At 48.2% G+C, this 27,130-nt stretch overlaps 3 protein-coding genes across 12 annotated transcripts in view; all 3 read right to left on the bottom strand.

The window, feature by feature from the left end:
* Positions 1 to 184: 184 nt before the first annotated feature.
* On the bottom strand, positions 185 to 4,400 carry NOL7 (nucleolar protein 7). Its single transcript, XM_051611889.1, has 8 exons — positions 4,214 to 4,400; positions 3,427 to 3,487; positions 3,294 to 3,352; positions 3,166 to 3,194; positions 2,070 to 2,157; positions 1,433 to 1,554; positions 1,273 to 1,350; positions 185 to 592 (listed from the first exon to the last, which is right to left on the bottom strand). The coding sequence occupies exons 1-8, from the start codon at positions 4,384 to 4,386 to the stop codon at positions 519 to 521; spliced, it is 684 nt and encodes a 227-aa protein (XP_051467849.1). The 5' UTR covers positions 4,387 to 4,400; the 3' UTR covers positions 185 to 518.
* Positions 4,401 to 4,500: 100 nt separating this feature from the next.
* SIRT5 (sirtuin 5) lies at positions 4,501 to 14,950 on the bottom strand. Of its 2 annotated transcripts, none has more exons than XM_051611885.1 (9): positions 14,871 to 14,950; positions 13,703 to 13,836; positions 11,195 to 11,328; positions 9,439 to 9,664; positions 8,106 to 8,193; positions 7,057 to 7,110; positions 5,987 to 6,110; positions 5,011 to 5,126; positions 4,501 to 4,690 (listed from the first exon to the last, which is right to left on the bottom strand). In XM_051611885.1, exons 2-9 carry the CDS (start codon positions 13,815 to 13,817, stop codon positions 4,615 to 4,617), a joined length of 933 nt encoding a protein of 310 aa, XP_051467845.1. In that variant the 5' UTR covers positions 13,818 to 13,836; positions 14,871 to 14,950; the 3' UTR covers positions 4,501 to 4,614. The 2 variants fall into 2 exon arrangements, with proteins under 2 accessions (XP_051467845.1, XP_051467844.1); XM_051611884.1 differs by lacking the exon at positions 14,871 to 14,950 and adding an exon at positions 14,433 to 14,539.
* A 1,907-nt stretch (positions 14,951 to 16,857) lies between these two features.
* KIF13A (kinesin family member 13A) overlaps positions 16,858 to 27,130 on the bottom strand; it is a 118,220-nt gene continuing 107,947 nt past the window's right edge. For all 9 annotated transcript variants that reach the window (XM_051611875.1, XM_051611878.1, XM_051611876.1 and 6 more), the window contains 2 exons: positions 19,272 to 20,358; positions 16,858 to 18,383 (listed from right to left, as the gene is read on the bottom strand). In XM_051611875.1, the coding sequence (XP_051467835.1) occupies positions 18,100 to 18,383; positions 19,272 to 20,358 (1,371 nt within the window). In that variant the 3' untranslated portion in view covers positions 16,858 to 18,099. The remainder of the gene's footprint in view (positions 18,384 to 19,271; positions 20,359 to 27,130) is intronic.

The raw sequence follows: 27,130 nt of genomic DNA, 5'->3' as shown, positions 1-27,130 counted from the left end.
TCTTACTCAGGCACTCCCTGAAAATGAGGACAGAACCTTTATTCCTTGAAAGCCATCACTGGGCTGGGTAAGAAGTGTCCTGCTGTGCAAGCTGACTTCATGATCCTGGTATTAGGATACAGCCTTTTGTCAGTGATGCAAGTAACTGGAAAAGCAGGAATAACTGATTACAGCATCCAGAACAGCAAGTACAAACACCATTCATATTTTATTTGCTGCAAAGGGGCTGCCTCACAGAGGCAGCTCTACAACTGTGGTTGTAACACCAGCTGCTCTGAGGCAGTATTAAGGATACAGAACTCCTACCCTGGCCCTGCTTGTTCCTTGGCTTCTCTGACCACTTCTGAAGGAGGGAGGAAGAGAACAGAGCAGTCAGTCTGGGCACAGCTGTCTGAAGGTTGGCACTTGCTGGGGGCTGCGGGCTAGACCCAAGAGCTGAGCGATGGTGAAGTCAGGGTGAGAGACTTGTAACTTTCAGTTAAAAAGTTCTTAATTGCATCCTCTGAAAAAAGCTGTCTTCATAGCTGTTTTTTAAGCTGTGTCGAGAGCCAACGTTTTTTAAACCTTAATGCTTTTTGCTTTTTTTCTTGCCCTTAAAAAAAAACAAACCAAAAAACAGTTAGTGTCTTGGCCCACTGACTGGAGAAGCAGCAACTCAGTGATTACTGCAGGATTTCAGAACTGACTGGAAAACCACTAATATTTCCCTGTCATATTTCACATACATTACCAGCCCCTGCTGTTTTATCTTTGCACAGCATGTGTGCCTGTGACTGAGGCTGGGTACACATCTGTCCCTGTTCCTTTCAGTAAGGCTGTTTTTTATAAGGAGAAATAGTTGCTGTTTCCCTGTGCTCATGCCAATGTTCCAGGACCTTAGCATCCCTGCTTAAACATTTTACATGTATCTGACATGACGTCCAGCAGCTCAGAGGTTGTAAGTGGGAACAACAATTAATGTTGTAGTTATCTCAACAATTAAGCACAACTTCAGACCCAGATGTTGTTTCTTAATGTCCCAAAAATGAGGTAATTTTTTTTTCAACTTCTGTCTCACACACCCTCCCCAGGGGAGCACCCACTCCACCCACCAGGCTGTAGGGCCCTGCTGCCCTTTCCTTACTGCTGGGTTCTTTGAAATAGAAGGCTGCAAAATGCAGCCCTCGAGCACAGGAAAGTTTTTTTGGGGGTTTGTTTTGTTTTTTTAAGTGTACTTTAGACCATATATGCATACAGTAATATCTACTTGGATTTATTTCTTTTTATACTCACCCCAAGATTTGTCCACAAACTGAACTGCAGCTGCTTTCACTGGCTTTTTCTTATTTTCAATGGAAAAAAATTCATTTGCTGTGAAAGGGGAGATGAGAGTTAATCACAAAACTTAGCACAGCCCACCCCAGAGGCAGACCCACCTAGAAGACCTGCCTACCCTGCACCCGCCGGGCCTCCGGGCCGTAGAGATGAGCACTTAAAAAGTCTCTGGCGAGCTGTTCCTGCAGGCCTGTGACACTCTCCTCTTTTAAGCAGACAGCTGTATAGTTTCCTTTTGAGCTAGTTAAATAAAGAGATGTTAGTCCCTGTTAGCAGTTCCAGAGCCCAGAACCACAGATGAGCCAGTGCCTTCCTGCTCCAGTGCAGCAGCAGCAGTGCTGGCTTCTGCAGCTCAGCCGAGCTCTGCAGCGGTCTTTAAAAAAACCACAACTGGACCCAAGACTCAACCTGTCCCCAGATGCTTTTAGGTGCCCCAAGTAGTTCCTTGGGAGTCTCAAGCTAGTCCTACCAGCCACTACTGCAATTCTTCTGTTGGGGCATAAGCAGCAAAGAAACTGGGGGAAAAAAAAAAGGCCCAAAATGCAGTGGTCAACAGCCAGGCCTGTAGCAGCACAGAACAGAAAGGCTGCTGCTGTGCTTGGGGCTGCCCTGTCACCTCGTACCAGTTATACCTAAGTAAGACATAAGGAATTACTTATATTACAGGTTTTTTTCTCTGTAATACAGCAGATGTGGTACAGCAGCACTGCCACACCAAGACGGGCACCCTCCTGGGTCTGCAGCTCCCAGCATACCTGGCACCCTTTCTTCCCTTGGCTTTCTTCACCGGCCTTTGGGCTTGGCCTTGATTCTGCTCGGCAGCCCCACCTCCACCTTGTTTACCTGAAGTTATTAGAAAACAGAAAAAAAAAAAAAATCCCAAACAGTCTGCATAAAGAGCTGTGAGCGAAGCAGGAACGAAGCAGTAATGAGGCTGTGAGAAAGAAGATGTCTTCAGTGAACTCCAAAAGGAACTCTTTCAGCAGCTCCAGCTAGTAGGAGCTAGGCAGTGCTGCCCTCAGAGAAGGGCTGGGAGCAGGAGGGCTGCAGAAGCACAGGCCTCAGGGCACCCACCCAAAGCACCACCAGCCAGCCTTCCCCTTCCCTGGCACCCACAACACGAAAGAGGATTCACCCCAGGACAAAAACTGAACACGGTGCAACAGCTACGAGCAAGACACAACGGGGAGTCCAGCCCCAGTTTCCTTTTTGCCACTGAGTACCACAGAGACTTGAGTATTCAAAGCATCATCCTGAGCTCACCTCTTTGATCCCATCAGATTTTTTAAAAGCAATGAGAAGAGAGCGGCAGGGACAGCTGCTGGTGTCTGATGATGCGGGTAAGAGAATTGTTTTAAAAAAAAAAACAAACCAAAAAAAAACCACCTACAAACTGTTTTTGGTGAAGTACTTCAACGTACAGATGAAGAGGGCTAGAAAGCAGCAGTCAGGCATGAATACTCCAGGCTCCTGAGCTTCCATTTCAGAAGCTGAGAAAAAGTTACCTAATTTTTTACAGATGCTATTGAATGGCAGCGTGGTACATAAAGTACCACGGCAATCAGCAGCTCTGGCCAGAACCAGCCCTTACAATCTCCCTCTGGTAATCCTTGCTTTTCATAACATCATCAGAACACCTGCCCATCGCTTCCTTCAACACCTGGGGCCGCTCTCACAGAAATCCCCGCACAGCAGGAACCGGATGAAACGCGACTTCATATTCTTCCTCGGCTGTTTTCCCTTGGCAACGACCTGCCCGGCCTGTTCCCGCAGCGCTCCCCCCGCAGCGCTCCCGGCACCGCAACACGCCGCGGCGCGGGGAGGAGCACCCGCAGAACCAGCTGTACGTACCTGGCTCAGCCGCCGCCTCTCCAGCGGGCCTGGGGGGCGAGGAGAAGGCAACAGGTCACCCTCCCGCTCCGCTCACACCCAGCCCCTTCGGCTGCCGCTCCCCCCCGCAGCCCCCCGCAGCCCCTCACCGTGCGGGCGGGGCGGCGCTCAGCTCCTGCAGCACGGCCTCGGGGAGCAGCTTCTGCCTCTGCGGAGGGGGAGAGGGCGTCAGCGGGGCCGGGGGCCCGCCCGGCGCGGGGGGGACGGGGCTGGCCCACCCACCTTCTGCTCCCGGAACAGCTCCTGGCGCCGCCGCCGCTTCTCCTTCAGCAGCTCCCGGTGCCTGCGGGAGGGAGGAGCCGTCAGGGGAGGGGGGAAAGGGGGATGGGGAAGGGATGGGGACGGGGAAGGGATGGGGACGGGGAATGGGGGACGAGGATGGGAAACAGGACGGGGAAGGGAATGGGGATGAGGATGGGGAAGGGGACGTGGGGAAGGGGACGTGGGGATGAGGATGGGGACGGGCGTGGGGAATGGGACAGGGGAAAGGGGACGGGGAAGGGGCTGGGGAAGGGGCTGGGGAAGGGAAAGGGGATAGGGAAAGGGGACGGGGATGGGGAAAGGGGATGGGGAAAGGGGACGGGGAAGGGAAAGGGGACGGGGAAAGGGGATGGGGATGGGGAAAGGGGACGGGGATGGGGAAAGGGGATGGGGAAAGGGGACGGAGAAAGGGGACGGGGAAGGGAAAGGGGATGGGGATGGGGAAAGGGGATGGGGAAAGGGGATGGGGATGGGGAAAGGGGATGGGGAAAGGAACGGGGATAAGGGGACGGGGATGGGGAAAGGGGACGGGGAAGGGGATGGGGATGAGGATGGGGAAGGGGACGTGGGGAAGGGGACGTGGGGATGAGGATGGGGACGGGCATGGGGAATGGGACAGGGGAAAGGGGACGGGGAAAGGGGACGGGGAAAGGGGATGGGGCGGGGCTGGGGAAAGGGGACGGGGATGGGGAAAGGGGACGGGGATGGGGACAGGCCCACACGCGGGCAGCCGCGGGGGTGTCCGTACCTCCGCGCCGCCTCCCCCACGAGCTTCCGCTCGGTCTCGGCCGCCTCCCTGGCCACGCCGAAGGACACCTCCTCCGGGCCTTCGTCCTCCGGGCTTTCGTCCTCCGCGGAGGGGGCGCGGAGGAGCGCGGCGGGCTCGCCCCGCTTCCCCGCCCGCAGCCGCCGCCGCGCCATGATGGCCGCCCCGGAGCCCCGCCCCCTCCCGCCACGCGCCCGAGCCCCGCCGCCACGCCGAGCCCCGCCCCCTCCCCTCCCGCCGCGCACGCGCAGAGAGACGAGGCGCCGGGCTGCGGTGCCGGGGGCGGCCGGGCGGGTCGCGGGTTCGGGCCCCGCCGCCCCCCGTTTATTGCCTGCCGGGGCTGCCGGGGACGGGGCGGGCAATTCCCGCCGCCCCCGCCGCGCTCAGGAGATGATCTCGGTCTGGTGTCGGGCCAGCGCCGGCGGCAGCGTGGTTCCGCAGGGTCCCGGGAAGTGGAACCTAGAAGGAAGCAAGCGGGGGAAGGGGCGGGATGCGACCGAACCCCCCCCCCGGGGGGGCTCGGTTGTCCCACCCGGGGTTTTTTTTTGTCCCTCTGGGACCTGGGGGGAGAGGCGTCAGCCTCGCCGCTGGGCTGCAGGGTGTCCTCAGCCTGAGCGTGTTGCAGCAGGACAGCACGCTCGTCTTCCTCTGACGGGAAGGAATCAGCCTTTGGGAAGCGCGGGGGGGGCGGGCCGGGCGCCTTCGCGGCAGGGCTTTCCCAGCGCTTCAGGGCGCCGGGGGGAGCGGGGCTTGCTGGGTTGCAACGGGAGCAGCTTTACCTGAACCTGCTGGTGGCAGGAGTGGCTTCCGTGTTGAACTCCGCCACCGGCACGCCTCTGGCCGACACCTGGGGGGCAAACAGGGCCGCAGGGTACACCACGGAGGACGTCCCCACCTGCGGGGGGAAGAAGAGGGGGGAAGTCACCCGCGGGGCGGGGGGCGAAGCCAACCGGACCCTGCTGGGGAGGCGGCAGCTGCCCACCCGGCACAGCACCGAGTGTCTGTAGGGGTGTTAAATGGAAAGCACGGCATGTCTGTACAGACACTCCGCCCAGGCAGGGCCGACACTCGGCGTCGCTGCGCAGGTCGCCCTGTAACAACAATCGGGAGCTGCTTCTCTGATGGAACCCCGAGCAGCCTCTTTCAGGATTTTAACTGTAGATTAAAAAACCAACAACCAAACATAAAAACAAAATGGCAGACTTAGCTTTCAGGGAAAAAAAAACTAACAAACAAACAAAAAAAACCCCAACACACCACAAAACCTACGAGATGTCCCTTCTGTCACTTGGGGTTATTTCCTGAGGGGCACACAATGCTTTGGGGTGAGCCACGTCAAACCCTCGCGGCAGGTAAACCTCACCAAAAAAAGCAGCATGTGGTAACAGCTAGCTACATCCTTACAACTTCTTAGAACCTTGTGTTTTCCTTTTTAAACTGAGCATCACAAATAATTTTGCTCGAGAAATTCAAAGATTAGCTAAGCTCTTAACACATCCAACACCTAAATGCAGGCTGCAGATGCCAGCTGAGCAGGATGCACGCGTGCCAAACCTGTTAACTTCTGAGTAGCACAAGTAAATTTTCAAACTTCGTGGTCTTTTGATGTTTTACCCTTGACACTAGAGAGTCCCCCAGGGGCTTCTTATCTCCCTGGGGGGAAGCGCAGATGCATCTCCTTTACCCAGGAGGTGCAGCCCCTTCAGCACGGCTTCCCAGTGGGTGAGGAGGCCAGGTGACAGAAGCAGTACTCACTACCAAGCAGAGGTCACAGATCTCAAGCTCCTTCTCAACCTCTGTGAGAACGTCAGGATCCAGGACTTCCCCGAACCACACGACGTGGGGACGGAGCAGCCCGTTGCAGCCCTCCTCCTCACACCTGTTAAACATCACGAGGGGACAGCGTTACCCTGCTGGCGTGGACGCTTCCACCTGCACATTGGCAAAGCAGTTCTCATTCTCACTTGGGGGTGTCTCATCTGCCCTCGTTCTTTCTTTCTCCCTTCTCCTTCACAGTCCTCCCCACAGCAGCTGCTGCCGCGCTACACGCGTGCCGGGAGCACACATGTGCTGGGAGCACACACATGATGGGAGCACACACGTGCTGGGAGCACACACAGGATGGGAGCACACACATGATGGAAGCACACACAGAACGGGCTTCCCCTTCCTCAGCTCCTGAAATGCACGAAACTTAAAACACACAGTGACGTGCTGCAGCCCTCGGCCTCCACCAACTTTTAACAGAAACTGGCCAATGGGTTTTTAAGGAGAAAGTGAACTTGAAAGACACAAACGTTGCATGAACCTCTTCTGCTTGGCAACCAGATGACAAATGCAGCAGCTTCTTGCATCTGCAAGGGCTAAGGCAAAGCTTCAGCCATTAAAAAAAAAGCACCGTGACACACTTAATGCCTGCAAGGGACTATGCAGTGGCTGTACCCCAGCACAGCATTCCAGCCAGACTTAACAGCAGATAGCACCTGCAAAGTAACAACACTTTCACTGTCTGGCACTTCAGTTTCTTACTGCAGTTCTCCTACTACTCCACTTGCTACAAAACCCATGAATTTGGGCACTTTTCAGCAAGGCTCAAGAACACAAGCCTGTGAGCTGTTTAGCATCATGGTAAATTTCTAGTACACACTCTGTTGCCTGCTATCCCCTGTAACTCTAGACTCTGTTCTCTGGGGCAAAGTCCCATGTCTTTTTCTCCTGTAGAATGTTTTTGTGTCCTGCCAAAACTATGTGAAGAGTAATATAAGCCTTTCAGATGCACCAAGTGCAAAGAGTTAACAGCAAAGAACAAAGCAGTCCATACGTACTGAGGAAGGTCTTCAACTGGGATCATGGCGTCTTCTGTTGCAGGATCTGGAGCCCTGAAGTTACAGAATTGAAATACATAGTCAATCACAGAAACAAAAAGCACTTGGCATATTAATAAAAACTTAGTATTCTCTAAAGCACGCCCTCCAGTCAAAGAATCTTTGCAACTTCAGCCAACTTCAACACTTACTATCACCCTAAAATACTGCACACAGGGCAGGCAGAATTTGTCCAGAATCTTCCCTGAGCTAAGCAACTGTCACAAGTTGGTCAAAGTCTGTCAGAGGCCCAACAAACACTTATGTAGCTCTCTAAGGATCAGGTGAAAGGCAAAGGGGAAAAAACCCTGAAAACCTATGAGCATGTGCCTGTCCTATCCCCCTACTGCCTCCCCCACTTTTGTTTTTCAAATGATGAAAGAAAGAGGATGGGTAGAAGAGTGAAGGAATTTTCTCCAGCTTTCTGAACTGCAGAAATCCTGGTAATGGATGCTTCCCTCCTAATTGTTTCACACATCTGTATTTTGAGACCTTTAACCGTGAGGCTATCATTGATGAGCTGAAGGACAAAAACTACCAGGCCCTTCAGAGATGCAGAAGAGGACAATCCATGAATCAAGTGATGATGACAGTTCAGTGTAAGGAGTAAGCATCTGATTTAACAGAAAACCTGGAAGGTGAGGAGGCTGGGAGTAAACACTCCTTATGAATGAGTACCATTAGCTGATGTCCAGTGTGAGAGTTTCAGACCATCTGAAGCTGTGCTAATTAAAACACACATAATGTTGTGCGAACTCGGAGGTTAAGTGGCTCATTCCCAGGACTGACAGTATCATGGGCTCCCACTGAAGTTACCAAAAAGCACACTGGCACTTCAAAACAGCTGTGTAAAATTTGAGCATTCATGCTACTAAAGGAGAATGGGGTGGTTGGCTCAAGCTCCTGCAGGCTCCTAAAATGGCCCATTTTCTATTGAACATTGAAATTTTCTATGGTCTTTCTACAGACAAAGTAGAAAATACAGAGAGCCCACAAGGCAGACGTCTTACCCTTTCCCAGCCAGGGCAGGGCATATTGGACTCTTGTAATTTGCAGCCACGTTTCCACAGTTGGTGCATCGAGTTTTAAATAAACTACCTGAAACACACAGAGAGAAAACATCAGGGATCGAGCCACCACTTTGAGGCCTGGCTGCACAGCCAAGCGGTTGTGTTTATTAGAGAGGTAGATGATTTGTGCTAATTGCTTTTCCCCCTTAAATCAGTAAAATTTTCTTTAAAAAAAGCTGGTTTTCAAGGTTTTGTTTTATGCAAACCCCAGTACTTTTCTAGTGCTAGTAACATGCTGTAGAGATGTGCAATATTACCAAGAGTTTCAAGTAGTTTATATTTTCACAGAGTCACAGAATCATTATAGTTGGAAAAGACCTTTAAGATCACTAAGTCTTTTGTAAGGACTAAGACTAAAATTGAACTATGCTCGAGTTTTACCCTTGGATCCCCAATTGCAAGAAGAGTTGTGCAGGTTTCCTGAGTCCAGATCACAAGGTAGCAATGGGAAATCCCATTTAAACCTTTTGTGATACATCTCAGAAGCATCGCAGTGCTGGATGGCCAGGATGGGACTTTGTCCTGGAACACCTTCCCTCTGTGGCAGGGCCCATGGAGTGAAGGCATCTCATAGGATGGGGAAGGGCTTCCTCACCCTCATTCTCTCCCCTCTGCATCCTTCCTCAGATCCCAAAGCCCCACTGACCCAGATGCAGGGCACCTACAGTGTGTTCCTCTGGCACTGGGGGAGAGGGGGCAGGAGCGAGGAATGGTGCAAACCACAGGGAAGAGGGAGGGTGGGCCACTGGGTGTCAGAAAAAAACTGCAAGGAGTCTTCATCTCTTTTGAGCCCCTTCTTCCTCCTGCAGCCGAGGACCCCACAGACGGGTCTTTGAAGGATAGGGCAGGACTGAGGGAAAGCACCAGGGCTGGTGAGACCAGTCTCACCAATCCACCTCTTCCTGGTGGTAATGCTGGTGTGGCACCATCCCTACTACGGAGCAGAGATCCTCAGTGGATTCTTTTATCCTTCTCTAAGCAAAATCTGCCAAGTGCCACTATTCACATGTATCCAAGTGGATGTAGGGCACAACTCAGCACGTGGGAGAGAGAACTAGTTCCTGCCTAATGTCAGAATCCACTAAAATAGAAAGATGAGAAATAAAGGGATGCTATGAAGTACCCAAAACAACCTCCAAAAGAGAACAGGGCGATACTGTCGGTAACTTGACACGAGTTATTACCATTTTAAAGACGAATTTCTTCTCTCCCAGCACCTCTCCTGCTCTCTCTCCTCCCCCAGGGGTCAGCTGGCAGGGAAGCCGATTCTTACCGTGAATTTCTAGGAGGTGCTTGGTGCCTGCCTTCCTGTGCAGCTCGTCGATGTTCTGCGTGATGACCACGACGCTCCTTCCCTGCTTGCTCAGCCGCCGCTCGCACTCTGCGATGGCCACGTGCGCGGGGTTGGGGTGTTTGCTCAGCATCAATTCCCGGCGGTAATGGTAGAATTCCCACACGCGGGAAGGGTTCCGTGCAAATGCCGTGGGCGTAGCCAGCTCCTGGAAAAGACGTAACCGTTCGTTCCACCCCTGGAAGGGCAAGAATAGCCCCTCCCCAGAGGAAGCCTGTGAGCTCAGTGCCATTTACTCTGCCACCAGCGTAACAGGAAAATCAGAAGCAGATGATCTATCCCCAGACAAGAATTATAGTTCAATAGACCTTAGGAGGATGACAAGTCAAAGCATCTTTCTAAATGAGGAGGTAACTGACACCCATAGGGTGGTACATGGTTTTACACAGTACACTCGGACCTTGCTGTATGCTGCCCAACCAAATTGTGAGGAGCTTAATACAGCACCAAGGAAGAGGAAATATTTCAATGCACAAGATTTTTTGCATTCCATGCTGTCTTTTCTACAGCAGCCGCAGAACTCAGCACCAGGTGGATGTAATTCCTTTGCTAGCTATTTCTTTTCCACCTGAATTGAAGTATATCACAAGCCACACTGAAGCCGTTGTCAAAAACAGTCTCATGTCTTCATGTGCCTGTAAAACCTATGCTATGCTTTTCACACTAACTCTATTTTTGCCCTATCTTCTTTAAAATGAAGAGTAGATCTGGGTAATGCTTCAATGCCCAATTCGACCGATATAAAAACACTGAATACAAACTTCCTGAGGCAGAAGGACCAGGCACTGACACACACACGTCCTTCATTTGAATGAACAGTCCTGAAGAAAAAAATGCACCTTTAGATTTAAACCATTTCTAAACTCGCACCTTCCTGACACCTCTCAGCTTCACCAAACCCTTCACGCATGCAGTCGTCACAAAAACATAAAGAAAGCGAATGTGACCGCAGAGTTTGGGGTGGCAGTTGCTGACAGTATAACCAACACTGGAAACTCCTGCAGCACCAGACTGGATTGGACTCAGAAGGCACCTGTACAACTCAAGATATTTTGGCACTCTCTGTTGTGCCACTCCACCCCGCAGGGTCTGCTTCCACCTCCTCTCCCACCCCAGTGGCAAGATCACACCAGCCAGAGAGACAGCTTGTGGGAGAGTTACAGGCTGTGAGGAACCCTGTCCCCAAACAAATAAGAAGAAACCAACAACCCTTAAACATTTTTAAGAGCATGGTAAGAAACCAAGATTAAAAGAAAGCAACTGGTTGGTCTCATCAGCTCTGTCCTTTGTTATTCGGGTAAAAGGTTCCCAAGAGTTTAAAACAGGAAAGGCCTCATGAGGTAAGAAAACGGAGGGTGTCAAAAGAGGAGCAAACAGCTAAGTGGCAGGGCAGCAATAAAACAGCGACAGTAGAAGGACACAGAGCTGTCTGCAAAAACTGTTTTTCCCAAACAGCTGATAAGCCAAGCAGCAGAAAAGAAGCTGCAGCTGCAGAAGGCAGCCTCCCCCGGGCAGAGGGAAGAGCTGCAGCCTCGGCTGTTGGCAGAGCTCTGTGCCAATCATACTGTCCTGGGAGCGCTTCCACCCCGGCAGCCACCAGCTGCTTCTGACCCTTCCCACCTGCCAACCCAATGGCCTGGGAAGTGCAGCTGTGCAGACACGTGCCACCTGTACCTACCTGGGCTTGCCACTTTCTCCAGAAACCTCCAGCCCCTCTGAAGGTAGGAACGCCACTCTCCGCACTAACGCCGGCTCCCGTGATAATGGCTATATGCTTTGCTTTGGCAAACACCTCCCGGAAATCAGCCATATCTGTGCGTGGGGAGGAAAAGCAAACTGCTGCTCAAACACACTTTTATATGAGGGGCCATAGATACAGTCCTGGCAAACATGCATCCAGAAACGGCTTCCACATACACCTCCCGTGACTTTAATTGGAGAACACCAATTTGTTTCCGTGTATTGGAATTGGAAGGGCAGCTCATAGAGGTCCTCAAAAATACAACTAGGCATGTTCAGTAGAGCAACATGTATTAAACTTTGTATATTCTTAATATTGAAAGTCACAGCCTTAAACTAAAACACCACAATAGATGCTACCATGACAACAATCACTGCCCAGGAACCTAATTGTAAGGCGAAATCCTGAGATTAAAACAATTTATGTTTAGTTACAAAGTATCACCTACAAGTATCCTCTACAAAATTAAGGTAATTTGGGAAAACACATTCCCTTCTGAGGCACACTGCCCATTTTCTAGGTCTGCAATTGTATTTTCTGTTTCTGAACGTATATCCCCTCTGTTTTTCCCTGTGTTGTAAAGTAGCTTGAAAAAAAGATGGGAAATTTCCTTTGCATCTTTCTAAGAGTCAAAACAAGACTAAAAAGGAACAGGTTAGCTAAAGACAAATAAAAAGCGCTTTCCATTTGCTTAAGGTACTAATTTTAAAGCAACATCATTTAGAATGACAGAATGGCTGAGGTGGGAAGACACCTCTGCTCAAGCAGGGTCAGCCAGAGCAGACTGTCCAGGACCGTGTCCAATCAGGCGGCTTTTGAGTACCTCAAAGGATGGAGACTCCAGCACCTCTCTCTGCACAACCCATCCCAGCATCTGACCACCCTCACAAGAGTTTTCTTGCTTTCAGATGGAACTTCATGTGTTTTAATTTGTGTCCATTGCCTCATGTCCTGTCATTGAGGTCTACTGAGAAGAGTCTGCCTTGTCTTCTGAACAATTCCAGCTCTCCCAGGCTCTCCTCACGTGTCAGTCTCCAAGCCATTAATCAATCATCTTTCTGGCCCTCTGCTGGTCTCTCTCCAGTAAGTCCATGTCTCTCCTGTACTGGGGAGCCCAGCACTTGACCCAGCACTCCAGGTGTGTCTCACCAGTTCTGAGCAGAGGGGAAAGTCCATCTGCTGGAGATGTTCTGCTGAATGCTACCCAGGACAGCCCAGTGGCCTTTGCCACAAGGGCTCATTGCTGGCTCATGGTCAACTTGGTGTCCACCAGGACCATGAAATCCTTTCCTGCAAAGCTGTTTGCCAGCTGCTCACCTCCAGCCTGTCCTGGTGCACGGCCTTATTCCTCCCCAGGGGCAGGACTTGGTCTTGTTAGCCCATTTCTCAGCCTGTCCAGGCTCCTTTGGATGGCAGGATGACGTACCTGGTGTATCAGCCACTCCTCACAATATTTTGTCATCTAGAAACTTGCTGAAGGTACACTCTGCCCCATCACCCAGATCATTAAGGAAGGTGTTAAACAACAGCAGCCCCAGTATCGACACCTACTGGTGACTGGCTTCCAGCTGGACCTCCAGCTGTCCATCCCAACCCTAACCTTCACCATTTACTGTGTGGGGTTTTTTTGTTTGTTTGCTTGGTTTTGTTTTTGTTGGGTTGTTTGTTGGGGTTTTTTTTACATGAAAGACAGCCAAGTTTTTATAAGGAGAGACAGTCACTGGAGAAGTCCCAAGACCCACAGCACAAGAGATGAGTACAGGGCAGAGGACACCACAATTCTGATGCCCCACCTGCTGTTGTAAACCAAACCTTACAAAGCCCTTAAATGTGTAAAGGTCAGGCCAAAAGTCCTTCTAGCCCAGCCTCTGACAGCAGCCAAACACAGATGCTCAAGACAGCAGAATAAGCAAGTGCTTCTTGGCTACCCAACTGCCAGGGATTTTACTATTACACCTGTGAAGTTCTCTGCACTGTTTTCAAATTAAAGCACATCCTTGAAGTACAAAACAGAACCAAAAAAACCCCTGTCAAACCAAAAGAGGATATTTACTCCTACTAGACTTGAACAAGGCTCCTGAGGTTATCCAATACCCTGCTCCTGAGTTGTTCCAAATGCTCGAGGCCCTTCATAACTCTTGCACAAAGAAACGAGGAGTTTTATTACTCATTAGGATGATGAAAAGGAAATGTGATTAATTAGTATAAATTAAAAATGCTACAAACAAATAACCAGGCAACCACACTAACTGCAACTCTGCAAGGGTTTTTGGAACTATCCGTAGAAGATAAACTTTAGCAACCGAAAAAAAACCCTAACTTCATGCTTTTCTAAAGGTTTCACATTAAACTACAGATTTTGCCTATGACGTGAAACCTTCTAGAACTCCAGATGTAGCTGAAACATCTGTCCAGGTTACTAAAGGAAACCAGTAAAAGCCTTACTTGAGCTAGGACGTGCCATTTCCAAGCAAAGCTGCTGTTTCTTTGGCGACGAAGCCTTAAGGCCACAAGACGCTCGGGAAACCAACCTTCTTGCGGTGAAGTGGAAGAGACTCATCGGCACCGCTGGGAAGTCGCTGAGGAGGAGTACGTGAAAAACAAGAAGCCCGCTTAGGGAGCGCGTTTCTGCGGGCTCCCCGTAAAGAACCGGGCACCAAACATCGGTCGCGCTTGTTTTCCTCCCGCATCTTCGGTTCCCCGCCCCGACGCCGCAGAGCCCGGCACAGGCTGCCCGGGGAAGCCGCCTCCCTCCCTGGACGCGTTCCAGTCCGGGTGGGATGGGGCTTGGAGCTACCTGGCCCTGGGGGAGGTCTCCCTGCTCGCTACGAGATCACCTCGCAAGGCCCTTCCCAACCCAAACCGCTTCTACGATCACCTCAACCCGCAGACCGCCCCCTCCCCCCCGCCCCCCCGCGGCGCAACGGGGCGACCCGCTCGGGGCCGGTTTCTCCTCTTCCAGCCGGAGCACCGGAGCGATTCGTCCTGCCCAAAGGCTGCCGAAGCCCTCAAATACCCCTCGCCCGCCGGGCACCAGGGCGTACGTGCAGCAGCCCGCCCGCAGAAGGGCGAGCGGCGCGGGAGGGAGGCGGGAGGGCCCCCCTCGGCCGCCCCCTCGGGCCCGTCCCCGTCCCCCCGCGCCCTGGCGGGCTCGCCCCCCGCCGAGGCTCCTTACCTGGGCGGCGGGAAGCGGCGAAGGGCCGCGGCGCTGCAGAGGCCCGGGCGTGAGGCCCCGCACGTCCCCGCACGTCCCCGGGTCGGCTCCGCCCCGGGAGTGCAGCGCCCGCCCCGCTCCGCCGGGGGCTGTGCTGAGGGGAGCGAGGGGTGCGAGCTGCTGGTCTTCAGCCTCCCCGCCCTTCCCCAGGGGCTGTGAATCTCTGTCTCCGAGGGGCTTGGAGGCGCCGGGCAGGGGAGCACGGGGGGCGGAACACCCCGAGGCAGGACGGCGCTTCGTGGCACATCTCGCTACTGCCATCATGCCGGGGGGGGGGGGGGGGGGGGGGTCGGTGCTTATTGGAATAAGCACAGTTTGGGGGGAAACCAAACCAAAACAAACCGCCGCAAGCCAAGCACGTAGGAGAGGAGATACCCGCAGAATTAAAACAGAGCTCACCTAATGCTTGAGACGGCGAGAAGCGGAGAAAAAAAAACACACCCCAGCAGCGCACAGCCCGCTCCCGAGACACAAGCCAGGGAGCGCGACCGGGAACTTGGCTACACAGCCCTGAGCACCAGGTAGGAAACGCTGGCTGAGGGCAGTCACCACATGAACATGCATCAGCATATTCATGTCCTCCCGGCACCGCAGAACACCCACCCACAGGCTGGGGGGACCCCTGCTAACAAAAAAGCCCCCTGCTCTTCCAGCACGCGTAGCCGCGTTTTTGAGCGCTGTCCCTTGAAAGGGAAGCGAAGAACTAGTTAACCCCGTGTAGAGTGATAGAGTGTAATTAAGAGATGAAGGAACTTTACATGTTTCTGTGTATAAAAGTAGCACGTATGACTTGGGAAGCCTGGAGGTGAGAGATCAGCCCGTAGTAACCGCAGAAAACAAGCGACCGTGGTCTCGTTCAAGGCTGGAACTACCCCCAGGGTCAGTGTCAGGTAATTCTGTCTGGACTGGGGAAACCACAGAGACACCAGGTTTCTTCTGGCAGCCCAGATGAATGAGGGATTGGCTCTGCCCTCCCTTATTCAGTAGTAGGATCAGGGTTGGTTTCTTTATTTTTTTTTAATTTTTGGGATAAAAAAATTTAATGGTACATCCTGCTTATCAGGCAGCGTATTTTAGATGCTGGTTAAGGTAACAAAAAAAAAAAAAAGGGCAATTTGCAGTTGGACTATTACCACATTATTCCACTGATTACAAAGTTCAAGACAGCAAACTACTGGTGTAACATTACCAATAGAAAACCTGCCTCTGTGACTTGGAGTTTGAGAAGCACATCAACCAAAATGCGTGCATTCCCACATCTCCTCATTGCACTCATTAGCTATGCTCCTCCTAAGTTTAAATCGACCCAGGGCAGGGGATGTTGGCACGCCAGGTCTGCCTTCCAACAGTAACCCAAGTAATGACAGCACAGGTTTTGTGAAATGTCCACAGCACAAGGCTTGATTGGGTTGTTTAAATTTCTCTGGCATGTCTAGATTGTATAACCCAACAAGCAAAATTAACCTGGTATTTCTCAAGCAATCATGCATTCTGTATTCTCAAGGGTCTGAATACTGCATCCCTGCTGTAACAAAGTGGCCACATTAGCTTTAAAATTTTTTTTGTAGTGGCCTTGGACAAGTGTGTTGGACCAGGTGATCCTTGAAGGTCCCTTCCAACCTGGCATTCTATGTTTCATCTGCGCGCACAGACACACGAGTGTGAGTTTTCTAAAAAGCATCATAAAAAGATTAAAGGGATCTCTAAAGTTAACTTGAAGACGGTGGTGTTGCATGTAGGTACCTGGCAGTGCTCTAGGATCACTTGTGTCTGACACCAAAATAAGAAATGCAGAAGTATTGTAACTCCCTCTAGCAGCAGTCTCATTAATGCAGCAAAAGCAACTCTAGGTGGACACTAGGAACATGAAATGTTCTGCAAAGATACTCATTTCACCAAAATCAGTCAACAGGTAAGAATCCCGTCTCAAAAGGAGCCAAAAGCCACATCAAGGGCAAGTACACTGAACTTCACACCCCCTCCTTTCACCACCCTCCAGCACATCACCCTCCCGGCTGCCAACTGTGCTGTACCCAGCTGAGGCATTTACATATTTAGCAATGAATCTGTCTGGTCTGTCTTCCAGGAACTTGTCCTGTCTCCCCTTGACCCACATAACTCTGGCAGGAGCTCCCCAGCTCCACTACCCCTTCCTTTGAAGGAAGGGGAAAGCAGCAGGTGAGGAATGTGTATCCACAGGGACTGCTTTTCTCCTCAACGCTGCACACACAGGCCCATGTGCCAACAGGTTAATGCCATCCAGACTTCCACTCCAATCATACTGTCCCTCAGCCTTTCCACAAAGTGCTTTGCACCTGAGCACTCTCACCGAGACACAGCTTACTGTTTGATGATGGACCCTAATTGTACCAAATAGAAGGGAAACTTTCTTTTTAAATCCCAAGTAAACAGTCTGTATTCTAACACACAACAGGTCTGTACCAATTAAATACAGTATGGCAGTATATAAATTACAGTTCTTTACAGTAAATAGTAAAATCCGAGAGTCCGCTTACTGTACACAACAATCAATGAAAGAACAGCAGCTTGTCAGTAAGGTCCCAGGTATCTCAATCACTCGCTGAGAAACAAAGAAGAACAGATACAGCAGGCCATTCACTTCACTCATTTTTTACCATGTTACTTTACAAACATCCAAAACACTTGTACAGGCATCTACAGTATCTACATGTGGAACAACCTTCTTAGGAATTCATGAGCACCAGACATAAATCCCTCCATCATTCCCATTATTAAAATAAACTTTACAGATTAAAATTACTTTAGCAGGTTCTATTTCATCTTGATAATAACCAGCAAGTAACAAGTGCAAAGTTTGCAGTCATGATCCATTTACTGCTTCTTTGTTTCCCCATTTCCGCCCCACACCCAAAAAAACCCAAAACCCCACAAAAACCCCAAAATGTTGTCCTCTCGTGGTAATAATACTGGTTCTGCAGTCAAACTGCCTGGCTGGCTTCTGTTAACATATGAAATGCCAGATGTAGAGCTTCAGGCATCGTTAGGGATTTCAATCCCATGCCAAGTCAGCACAGTGGCAGGCCTCTAGGAAGACAAAAAATACGAAGCAGTTGGATATCTCAGTGTGCTTAAACACAGAACAACATAAGGCTGCACGGTGCCCAGTGACTAAAAGAAACGTGGCACCAAGTTATCAGTTAAAACATTTACAATATAAAGATATAAACAGCATATGTGTCAGTCTAAAACAAGTTCTTTGGTAATTAAGAACAGCAAACCGTAGCTTCCCCCCCCCCCCCAATAAGGATTTACATCCTGTTTTTTCCACAATAAAATATTTTTTTGTTTGTTTAAAATATATCTCCCAAGTTGTTGCGTAACAAATAGTCCAGTACCTCACTTATCTACAGGTCAGCTTTAACTGTATTTTAGTGTGCAGCCGTATCTGCCCACTGGCAGACAAACTATAGATACACATTCATATATATATAATATATATATATTATTTATAAAAAATTAGAGAATTAAGTCAAGGACTCTAGAGAATACACATTCCGTATGGACAGATTAAAATGTACAATAGCTTCAAATATCCATAAAGTTTTCTACACAGTGATGTGTGTAGTAAGTGCAAAAATACTGCAGTTTAGTTAATCCAAGATTTCCTGTTTTCCTGTTTCCTAGAAAAAGCAGAAGCCGCCGCATCTCCTGAATGGCAGAGGACTTCTCCTGTTTTAGGAGTAGAGGGTGAGCCTTGAAGGACAGAACCTTTCCGTTTCTCTAAGGTGGAAGATGCCTGAGAGCGTGAAGTGCTGCTCCACTTCCTGGTGGGAGCTGGTGCCTTGCTGAGGCGCCCGGGACGAACAAAGACGCCGTGTCGTGGTTTGCAGTGGAAGTACTCTCTGCCTTTTACAGTTCCATCATGCTTCCCTTTAATGAGAATAAATGCACGGAATTAATTGTCGGCACTTTCATTAGCATATACAACTGAGGTGTCGAAGTGTGGAATATCTCTGAGTATCTGTTAAAGAATCAAGATTTTAAATGATGAGTGATGAAGCCAGACACGTACCACACGCCAGGGAGAACAAAACCTGGAAAGGTGGGCTTGAATTGCTGACCAAAAAGATGATTTCCTAAAATATTACTTTGTTAACTAACAGTTTAAAAAAGTCAAACATTAGTTCATTTTACAAAACAAACTATCCTCAAAGCCAATTGCTCACAAAACAAGGTGGCTGTTAGAGAGAGTTTCAGTACCAGTGTTAGTATCTATTAAACTACTCAGAACATAATACTCTTAAAAGATCTGAATCAATTCTGTAGAAATCTCTTGGCACTTGCAGAGCATTGATGTTTTCTGACCCCACTGAATCAAAGGTAAAGAAAACAGTGCTCTATAATCAAGCTTTCCCCAGTGGAGGGTGGGAGGAATATGCCTCTGAAAGCCAGAGACAGGAAGCCTGTTTGACAAGTTGTGTCCATTGTCAGTACTGCCCACAAATATACATGTTGATTTTAAAAAATTCTGCCAGTGTTGGGCTTTGCTTGTTTTTCTGATCTACAAAACCAGATGGGAACCAATGGGAATGACCACAACATGCACAAAGCAAGAAGATGAGGGTTTTAGTTAGTTAGAAATTAACCCTTAGCAAAGTATTCCTATGTACACAGGAAGCCTAGAACTAGGTGTACCAGATTCCCAAGCCTATATGAAATTAGAAGTATTTCCCTAGACTGAACAACATATGATTGTCATTTAACTTTAAAAATAATCATGCTAACTGCACAGATAACCCAGAGCATATTTAGTCTTACCCAGCTGAACATGTAGTTCAACTCCAACCCAGATTCCAGCTGAAAAATCCACTGTTCCAACGTATCTCACTGTTCCCATCTTATTACTTCCAACACAGACTTGTTCACCCACTGCCACCCAGCTAGGCAAGACATGGGCTTGATCTGCAGAAGCACTTTCTTCACAATCAGAACCATCCAAGTGGTCCTTCCCAATCAAATCATCTACAGAAGTGTCAGGATAAGTCTCAAGGTCTGAAGTCTCTTTTACCAGTGCAGAACACAGAGGGCCTCCCACAGCATCTGCAAGCCGGTCGCCTGCTGCTGCAGAGCCCAGGCTGGGCTCCTTGTCAGTGCCTGGGGGCAGCTCTGAGGCGCTCACTCCGTTAGAGGACACAGGGCAACACGACTGTGGAGCTGCCGAGTGGTCAAAGTCCTTCCCGTCCTCGACGCCCATGAACTCCGTAAAGGAGTGATCTTCCAGGATGTCCGTCGTGTGCTCGACCGTTGCTTCAGGTGCTGAAAATTCAATTGTACGACAGGTATTTCTGCCGTCTGAGGAACTTGAAGCTGAAAACAATCCAGCTCTGGGTAACTGCTGAGAGTCTCTGTCAGTGGCATCGAGGGACAGTGGTACTTGTTCCGTTAAGGCACTGTTTTCTTTCAGTGGTAACACAGGTAATTTTTCTTTCGCTAAGTCCTTCTCTGACTCTCGACATTCCCTGTTTGAAGAGGATCTTAAATCATGTGCAAGAGATGACCCAGAGGGATCATTAGAGTCCAGCTCCTTTGTGTGACTGGCTAGCTGGTCTGTGCTTTCACTACAAGGAACAAGCATGTCAGACAGAGTAGCATTAGAGGCACTGTGGGAAAAGTAGCCACTAGTAATGCTGCTAGTGGTGGGGCTGCGGGATACCTCTTTCTCAAGAACACGTGAACTCATGAAGTCTGATTTAGAAGAAAACCATTCCCTGCTCTCCAGGCTAGCATTGTAAACACTGAAGTCAGCAAACTCCTCCGGTACATAAGGCCGGAAACTCTGAAAACTTTGTGGACTTATCAGCTTCTTACTTATGGCCTCCAACTCACTGTCTTCCTCCTCAGAGTCCTGCAAAAGAAGAAAGCGTTGCAGGGGATTAGGAACTTATGACAGAAATATTTTCAAAATAAACTAACCCTCCTTGATTTTTTCCTTTCTGAAAGTGGAGAAATATATACCTTTAATATTACTTTTAATATTCTTTGATTGAAGAAAGGAAGACACCTCCGAAAAGAGCTGATGGGAACGTATCCTGTCTACACTGAGCTGTTCAGCTTTTAGAAAATGAAGATAAATCCTGAATAGTTCAGAAAATATAAAGCAGTATAGTCTGGCATAAGGAAAGCTCACAAGATGAAAGGGTTCTATGGTTATGTATTTTCATCATACTCATTTTTTCAAAGCCATGTCATATAAACTTTTTCCCCCCATGATTTAGACTGCTTACATCCACTGAAGGCATTCTATAGACCTAACTGACCACCTCACAAAATAAATGCAAGTATGAACAGAAGAGCCTTTACAGGGTCTCCACTGCAATAGTGATTATTAAAAACTATCCTCCACAATGGAATTTTCTATTGATCTGATACCAGTGAGGCTAAGTAATTTTGCTTATCCCTAGCTATCTCACCTGAACATGCTCACAGTGTTTCAAAGTAAAGGCATAAGGATCAAGTATTACAGAGAATCTTACAAAGAAGCATTTTTGTGCATACATGTATGTCTGGAAAGAAATAAGTGACACTGCTCAATCTGGCAAAACTTGGGGGTAGTAGCTCTCTGAATTCCCTTTTGATAACAAGTGGTGATGCACTGTGGCCCACAAACACTTATTTATGCATATATATGTATTTACAAACGTGTATATATACACACATATATATCTATTTGTGCACATATCTATATTTAAAATGTTCAGTATTTCAGAAAAACGAAAACTGCTGAAGTACTTACAGCTTAGAGAAACTCAAGCACCTATTATTGCTCAACTCCTTCATCTGCATCATGTAATTTCAACTACTGATTGAGGCAGATCCTGTCTGGTATCTTAAGGAGTGCAATGCTTTCAGACACCTGCCATGAATCACTGACTGAAAAGCACAATACTTAAACAGACAACCAATGCACTGAGAACCAGTACATCAATCTTAAGACAACCACCCTCTGGAAAATGTTTCCTATACTTTGTAATAGCCAAGACTGCTCAAATAACTTTGCACAACAAAGCTTCAAATACACAGAACAGGTTTGTTCAGTTTGCACATGGCAGAGTAATCACCCTTTCAGCTGGAAGGCACTTGCCCAGGACTGTGTCCAGTGGGGTATGTTTTGTGATTTCCAAGAATGGAGACTCCATGACCTCTCTGCACAGCCCATTGCAGTGTTAGACCATGCTCACAGGAAAAAAAAAGAAAAGAAAAGAAAAGAAAAAAAAAAAGTCTTCTTGTCCTTGGATAGCATCCTGTGTTTTAATTTGGGTCCATTGCCTCATCATGTCCTGTCACTGGGCACTACTGAGAAAAGTCAGCCTTGTCTTCATGTCCTCCCATTGGGTCTCCTCCAGGCTGAACAGCCCTGGCTCCCTCAGCCTCTTCTCATACATCAGATGCTCCAAGCTGTTAATCATCTTTGTTGCCCTGCACTGGACTCACTTCAGTAAACCCCTATCCTTCTTGTACTCAGGAGCCCAGAACCAGACACAATGCTCCAGATACTGACTCACTAGTGCCGAATAGAGAGCAAGGATGACCCCCTTCAAGCTGCTGGCAATGACCAGTATATTGTTGGTCTTCTCTGATGCAAGGGAGCACTACTGGCAGAGAAACATGAGAAAAAGGCTAAACATCATTCTTACACCTATGCAACACACTAATCTTAATATTACTACCTTCCTATATGTTTAGTTGCTTTACTTCTACGACATTTTTTGCATGCTGTTAAGATGCAAGTGACCATCACACCTGAAGCAACACCAACCACCCAGTAATTAATTAGGGATATGAGGCTCTGTAATCTGCAATCATTTACAGTATTGATTAGTGATGTGAAAACCTTACTGTGAATCAGTCAGAGCAGGGCAGACAGCTGAAGTGTCACGTGGAGTCACGATGCTGCCCTAGTGTAATCCCTGAACTCATTCCAAAAGCACTATTAATCCAAACGTGTGAAATATATACTCCTCCCTAATTAAAACATATTGCTCCAGCTCTGAAAAACGCAGGATGGCCTGGGAAGCCTAAACTTTACAGAGACTTCTTTCCCAAAATGTTAAAAATACCCAGAAGCCATTGTTTGATAAACCCAATGCCATGAGCTGGCAAGGCTACGCGAAGTAGCGGTCTCAGCTTCCTCCCCAGTAGTGGCTCCTAGTTCTTGCCTGCCTCCCCAGTACCCACTCAAGGTGATTAGATTGGCAAATAGATCCAAAGGAAATATAACTCCATGGTGACCTAGCCATCAGGTGGATGGATCAGTTCCATTGGTCTGACATACTGTACCACTGAACAAAAAGCTATCCTTATACAAGGGAGAAGTCCGAACAAAGGTACGTGCAAGCTGCTGAGAACTGAAAGAACAGCTCTCTCCAGGGTCCTGTTGGCTACAGCAGGTTTACAGTGTTCAAGGAACTAGTTCCATTCTAACTGGAAAAGCCTGGTGCAGGATGTTCTCCTTTTCCAGCTCTGAAAGCTTCTGCTTTATCTTTGGAAAGCAGGACAGACAAAGGCCTGGGTTAATTCAGGGCATGCATGGGACAAGACCTTGTTTTTACTCAAGGGATTAAAACTGCCCTGAAGTTGCCATGGAAAATTTGGTAACTATTTTCCTAGGGATGTTTTTCAATACACTAGAAGATGCTGTCTTCCAAATATCAGTGTGAATCAGCATGTCAGCTACCTTACTGAATTAGAGACTTAGGAGTCAAGGTAGTACCATTTTTGATTAAGGGTTACACTTGCTAAACCTACATGATGCTGTAGAGTCGAGCCTGTTCATGTTTGTTAGACAAATCCTCTTCCAACACAATGTCTCTCACCTGAGAGCCCAAGCAGCAGGATTCAGCTGGGTCTGTGGCTGCAATATCAGCCACCCTGCCAGAAAGAGGAATGACATGACCCAAGGTGCAAAGTGCACAGTGAGGAAGACTGCGAGCCTTCCTCCAAGAGACCCCTGTCCAATACCACCCAGAGACAGTGTGCGTGTGGGAGTGGGTGTAGCTTGATGGTAATGACTCTGGGGAGATGATATTAAATATTATCATGAACTCTGGGAACTAAGCTGTATAATCTTGCCTATTTTTTTTTAAAGTGTGATGCATAAGTATGTTTTTGTTGTATAAATATAGGAAGTCTTTTGTCCATTGGTGTGTGTGTGAGGAGGAGTGATCCCTCCTGCACCCAGCACTGCAATAAAGAATACCTGCTTTACAGCTCCAGGGGCTACAGAGCTTTCTTTCTTGCATCCATTTGGTGACCCAGATGGGACCCTCTCTGTCCAGCTGCAGGACCTGCTGATGACAGGACTCCCTAGGGCACCCCTGAAATTTCTCAAAGGGACTCCTCGACCCACCCAGATCACTGCAGGGACAGACAAGGACCATCTCAACGGACAATGTATTATTTTCTTTTGTGTTCTGTAACTTTGGAACTGGCTATTTTAATATCCTGTAAGCCATCCCACATGGGGGCAGGGTACAGGATTCCAGAGTTTAAGGTACCCTTTGGTAATTTTGTTTAAGTTGGCTGGCAAGGGACAGCTTACTCTCATGCCTGATGAAACTGCAGGGGCTGCTCGCTCCCTCGTTTTGTATTTTGTAAGTTGGCCAGCAAGGGGCTGCCCCAGTTCCTTCACTTGATGTTATTTGGTATTGGCAAATTGACTGCGCCTGAATCTGGTATTGTCATAAGGTTTTTGTGAATTGTTGTAACCTACTGTATCTGTCCCCCTTGTTTTATTAACTGTTAGTAATAAGAATTTATGTTTATGGTGTCTGGTTTGTGCTGAAGTGAGTGTGAAGTGCTTGAGACGTGAAATTAAGCATGGAGTGAGTGCTCAAGCTGCAGTTCCACTGTCCCGGGAGGGACGTGGTCAGCGACAAAGCCAGTGGGGTGAAAAGTCTGCGAGAAAGAGACACACCCAAGACATACAGCCGCACGAAGCGAGTGTGCAATTCCAACCTGCAGTTCTGTTATCCCACGAGGGGTGCAACTGGACTGGAATGAAGTGAGTGAGATATTAAGTGGCACTAGGAATATTTTGAGTTGTATGGGAAAGGGGATGGAAGAAAACAGTGTGTGTGTTCTTCTGCTTGGTGGTGTTTCACCAGCCTACCCCTGTCCTTGGTGTAGACATTGCCATTGAGAGGCTCAGTCAGCGTGTTCCAAGTGCAGACCGAGTTTCCCAGCTGCAGAACTCCCTGTCGCCGAGTTGTGAAACCTGTGGTCAGCAGAGTGAGCTGTGGAGTATTTTAGCCCCTATCTGGTTTTGTGTTACTCACCAAAAGGCACTTACAAAAGAGCAGGAAAATCAACTGAAGAATGGGAGGATCACAGAGCAGAGGAATTTTGAAAAAGAGTCCACTAGGATGTATTTTAGCACATTGGAATGATTTCCAGGAGGGAGCATAAATCAGAAAACTCTAATTAAATATTGTAACCAATGGTGACCACTGTATAAACCAGATGATGGGGAAAAATGGCCAGTAAACAGCCCTGTGAAAAATAATACTTTGCTGCAGCTAATGTTGTTTTTAAGGAGAGAAGGGAAATGGGATGAGGTTTCGTATGCAGACATGTTTTTCACCCTAATAACTCACCCAGAGTGGCAGAAGGATTGTGGGGTAAACACACCTCCCCAAGACCCATTGGTATGGATCTGGAACAAGAACAAAATGGATCTAGAGGGCTGTGGAGGTGTTGTTCTGCCTGTAGCATAGGCCAGAGATGCTTACAAATCAAAGACCCTAAACCTGAGGAGGATGATCTTGGTGAAAATTTACAAGATTATACTGTCCCGCCCCAGTATGACGTTCCACCTCATCCGAGAGCTTCAAGCCCTTTAAGCCCACCACAGCCTCCTCCAGAATGGGTTAAGGAAGCAGGGGAATTTGAGCACACTATCTCCTCATCTCCATCCCCCATTGCCTCTAGGACTCAAAGTAAAAAAACCCTTTACAAGCTCCCTTAAAGGAAGCTGCAGGGCCAGAAGGAGAACTGGTTTGCATCAGAGTTCCTTCTACTACCAGTGATTTAGAGGCATGGAAAAATATAGCCAGGAGGTACCAGGATGACCCAATTAAAGTAGTAAAAATATCCAAATTAATAGTAAAACAACAAAATCCTGATTGGGCTGATATTGATCTACTGCTAACTGAGATGACAGAAACAGAAAAACAACTGATATTAAAACCAGCCCAAAATTTGGCTCAAACCCAAATCACCAGTGGAGCTCTCTTTGGCAGAGGAGAAGAACATTTCCTGCTAACTGACCCTCACTGGAACCCGAACTCAAACATGCAGTACAAATTATTAGTGCAGTACCGGGAACGGGTACTGAGGGGTACGGAAAATGAAATTCCCAAGTCCATAAATTGGTCAGCATTACATGCTGTAAAACAAGGTCCCAGAGAAAATCCCTCAGAATTTTTTGACAAGTTGCAAGAAGCTATGAGAAAATACAACCCTCCTGACCCATCCTCGGATATCGGAAGCCAACAATTTCTATCTTTATTTTTGGGACAATCAGCACCTGATCTTAGGTGAAAACTCCAAACACTAAAACCACCTGAAGACAGGAATATTGAGAAGCTGTTAGAAGAGGCACGGAGGGTGTTTATAAATAGGGAAGAAGAAGAAAGAAGGAAATTTGCAAAAGCAATGGCTGTAGCCATCGTAGCCACTTTAGAACAAGAGAAGGGACAAAATAGTAAGCATAGGGGTCCACCTAGAGGCTCTGGTAGGAATTCACAGGGGTTACAGAGAAATCAATGTGCCTTTTGTAAGGGAAAGGGAGACTGGAATAAAGATTGCCCCAAGCTACAAGCAAGGCAGATTTTAACTGCCACTACCGAGTAGGATTGACGGGGACCTCGGGGATCTACCCTAGTGCATCCATTGATTATAGTAAAGCTAGGGAAAAAGGAACAAGAAGTAGAATTTTTGGTAGATACAGGGGCTTCTTTTCCAGTACTGAACCAAGAGCTGGTACCATAGGATCAAGATTTTGTTACAGTAGTGGATGCTACTGGTCAACATGAAAAGGCATTTTTCTTGAAACTCCTCAAATATCAGCCAGGAAAACAATTAGGGATACATACATTTTTATATATGCCAGGATCTCCAAAGCCCTTACTGGGGCAAGACCTGTTAGAACAACTGGAAGCAAATACTAAATTTAATAAAGGGAAAATGTAATTGGTAGCTGGGGAAGATCAATTGATTGAAGTATTACATTTGGCATTAATATACACTCCAACTAAATTTAACGTACCCAAAGAGATAATGAACCAGATACATCCCGGAACATAAGCATCTGAAGCACCTGCAAGGGACAAAATGCTGCCCCAGTAATCATAGGACTGAAAGCTGGGACGAAACCCATAAGGATTCAACAGTATCCCTTAAAATTGGAAGATCAGAAAGGAATAAAGTAACAGAGAGGTTTGTAAAATATGGCTTATTGGTGGAATGTGAATCTGAATCTAACACACCCATTTTACCCATCCAAAAACCTGATGGTAACTATAGATTGGTACAGGACTTGAGAGCTATAAATAAAATCACTGAAGATAAACATCCTGTGGTAGCCAACCCATATGCACTGTTAACTAAGTTAAGGGATG

Source organism: Apus apus, chromosome 2 (assembly GCF_020740795.1).
Source record: "Apus apus isolate bApuApu2 chromosome 2, bApuApu2.pri.cur, whole genome shotgun sequence".
Taxonomy (NCBI): Eukaryota; Metazoa; Chordata; class Aves; order Apodiformes; family Apodidae; genus Apus; species Apus apus.
Note: the sequence above shows the minus strand (reverse complement) of the source record. Positions and strands in the feature narration are given on the sequence as shown.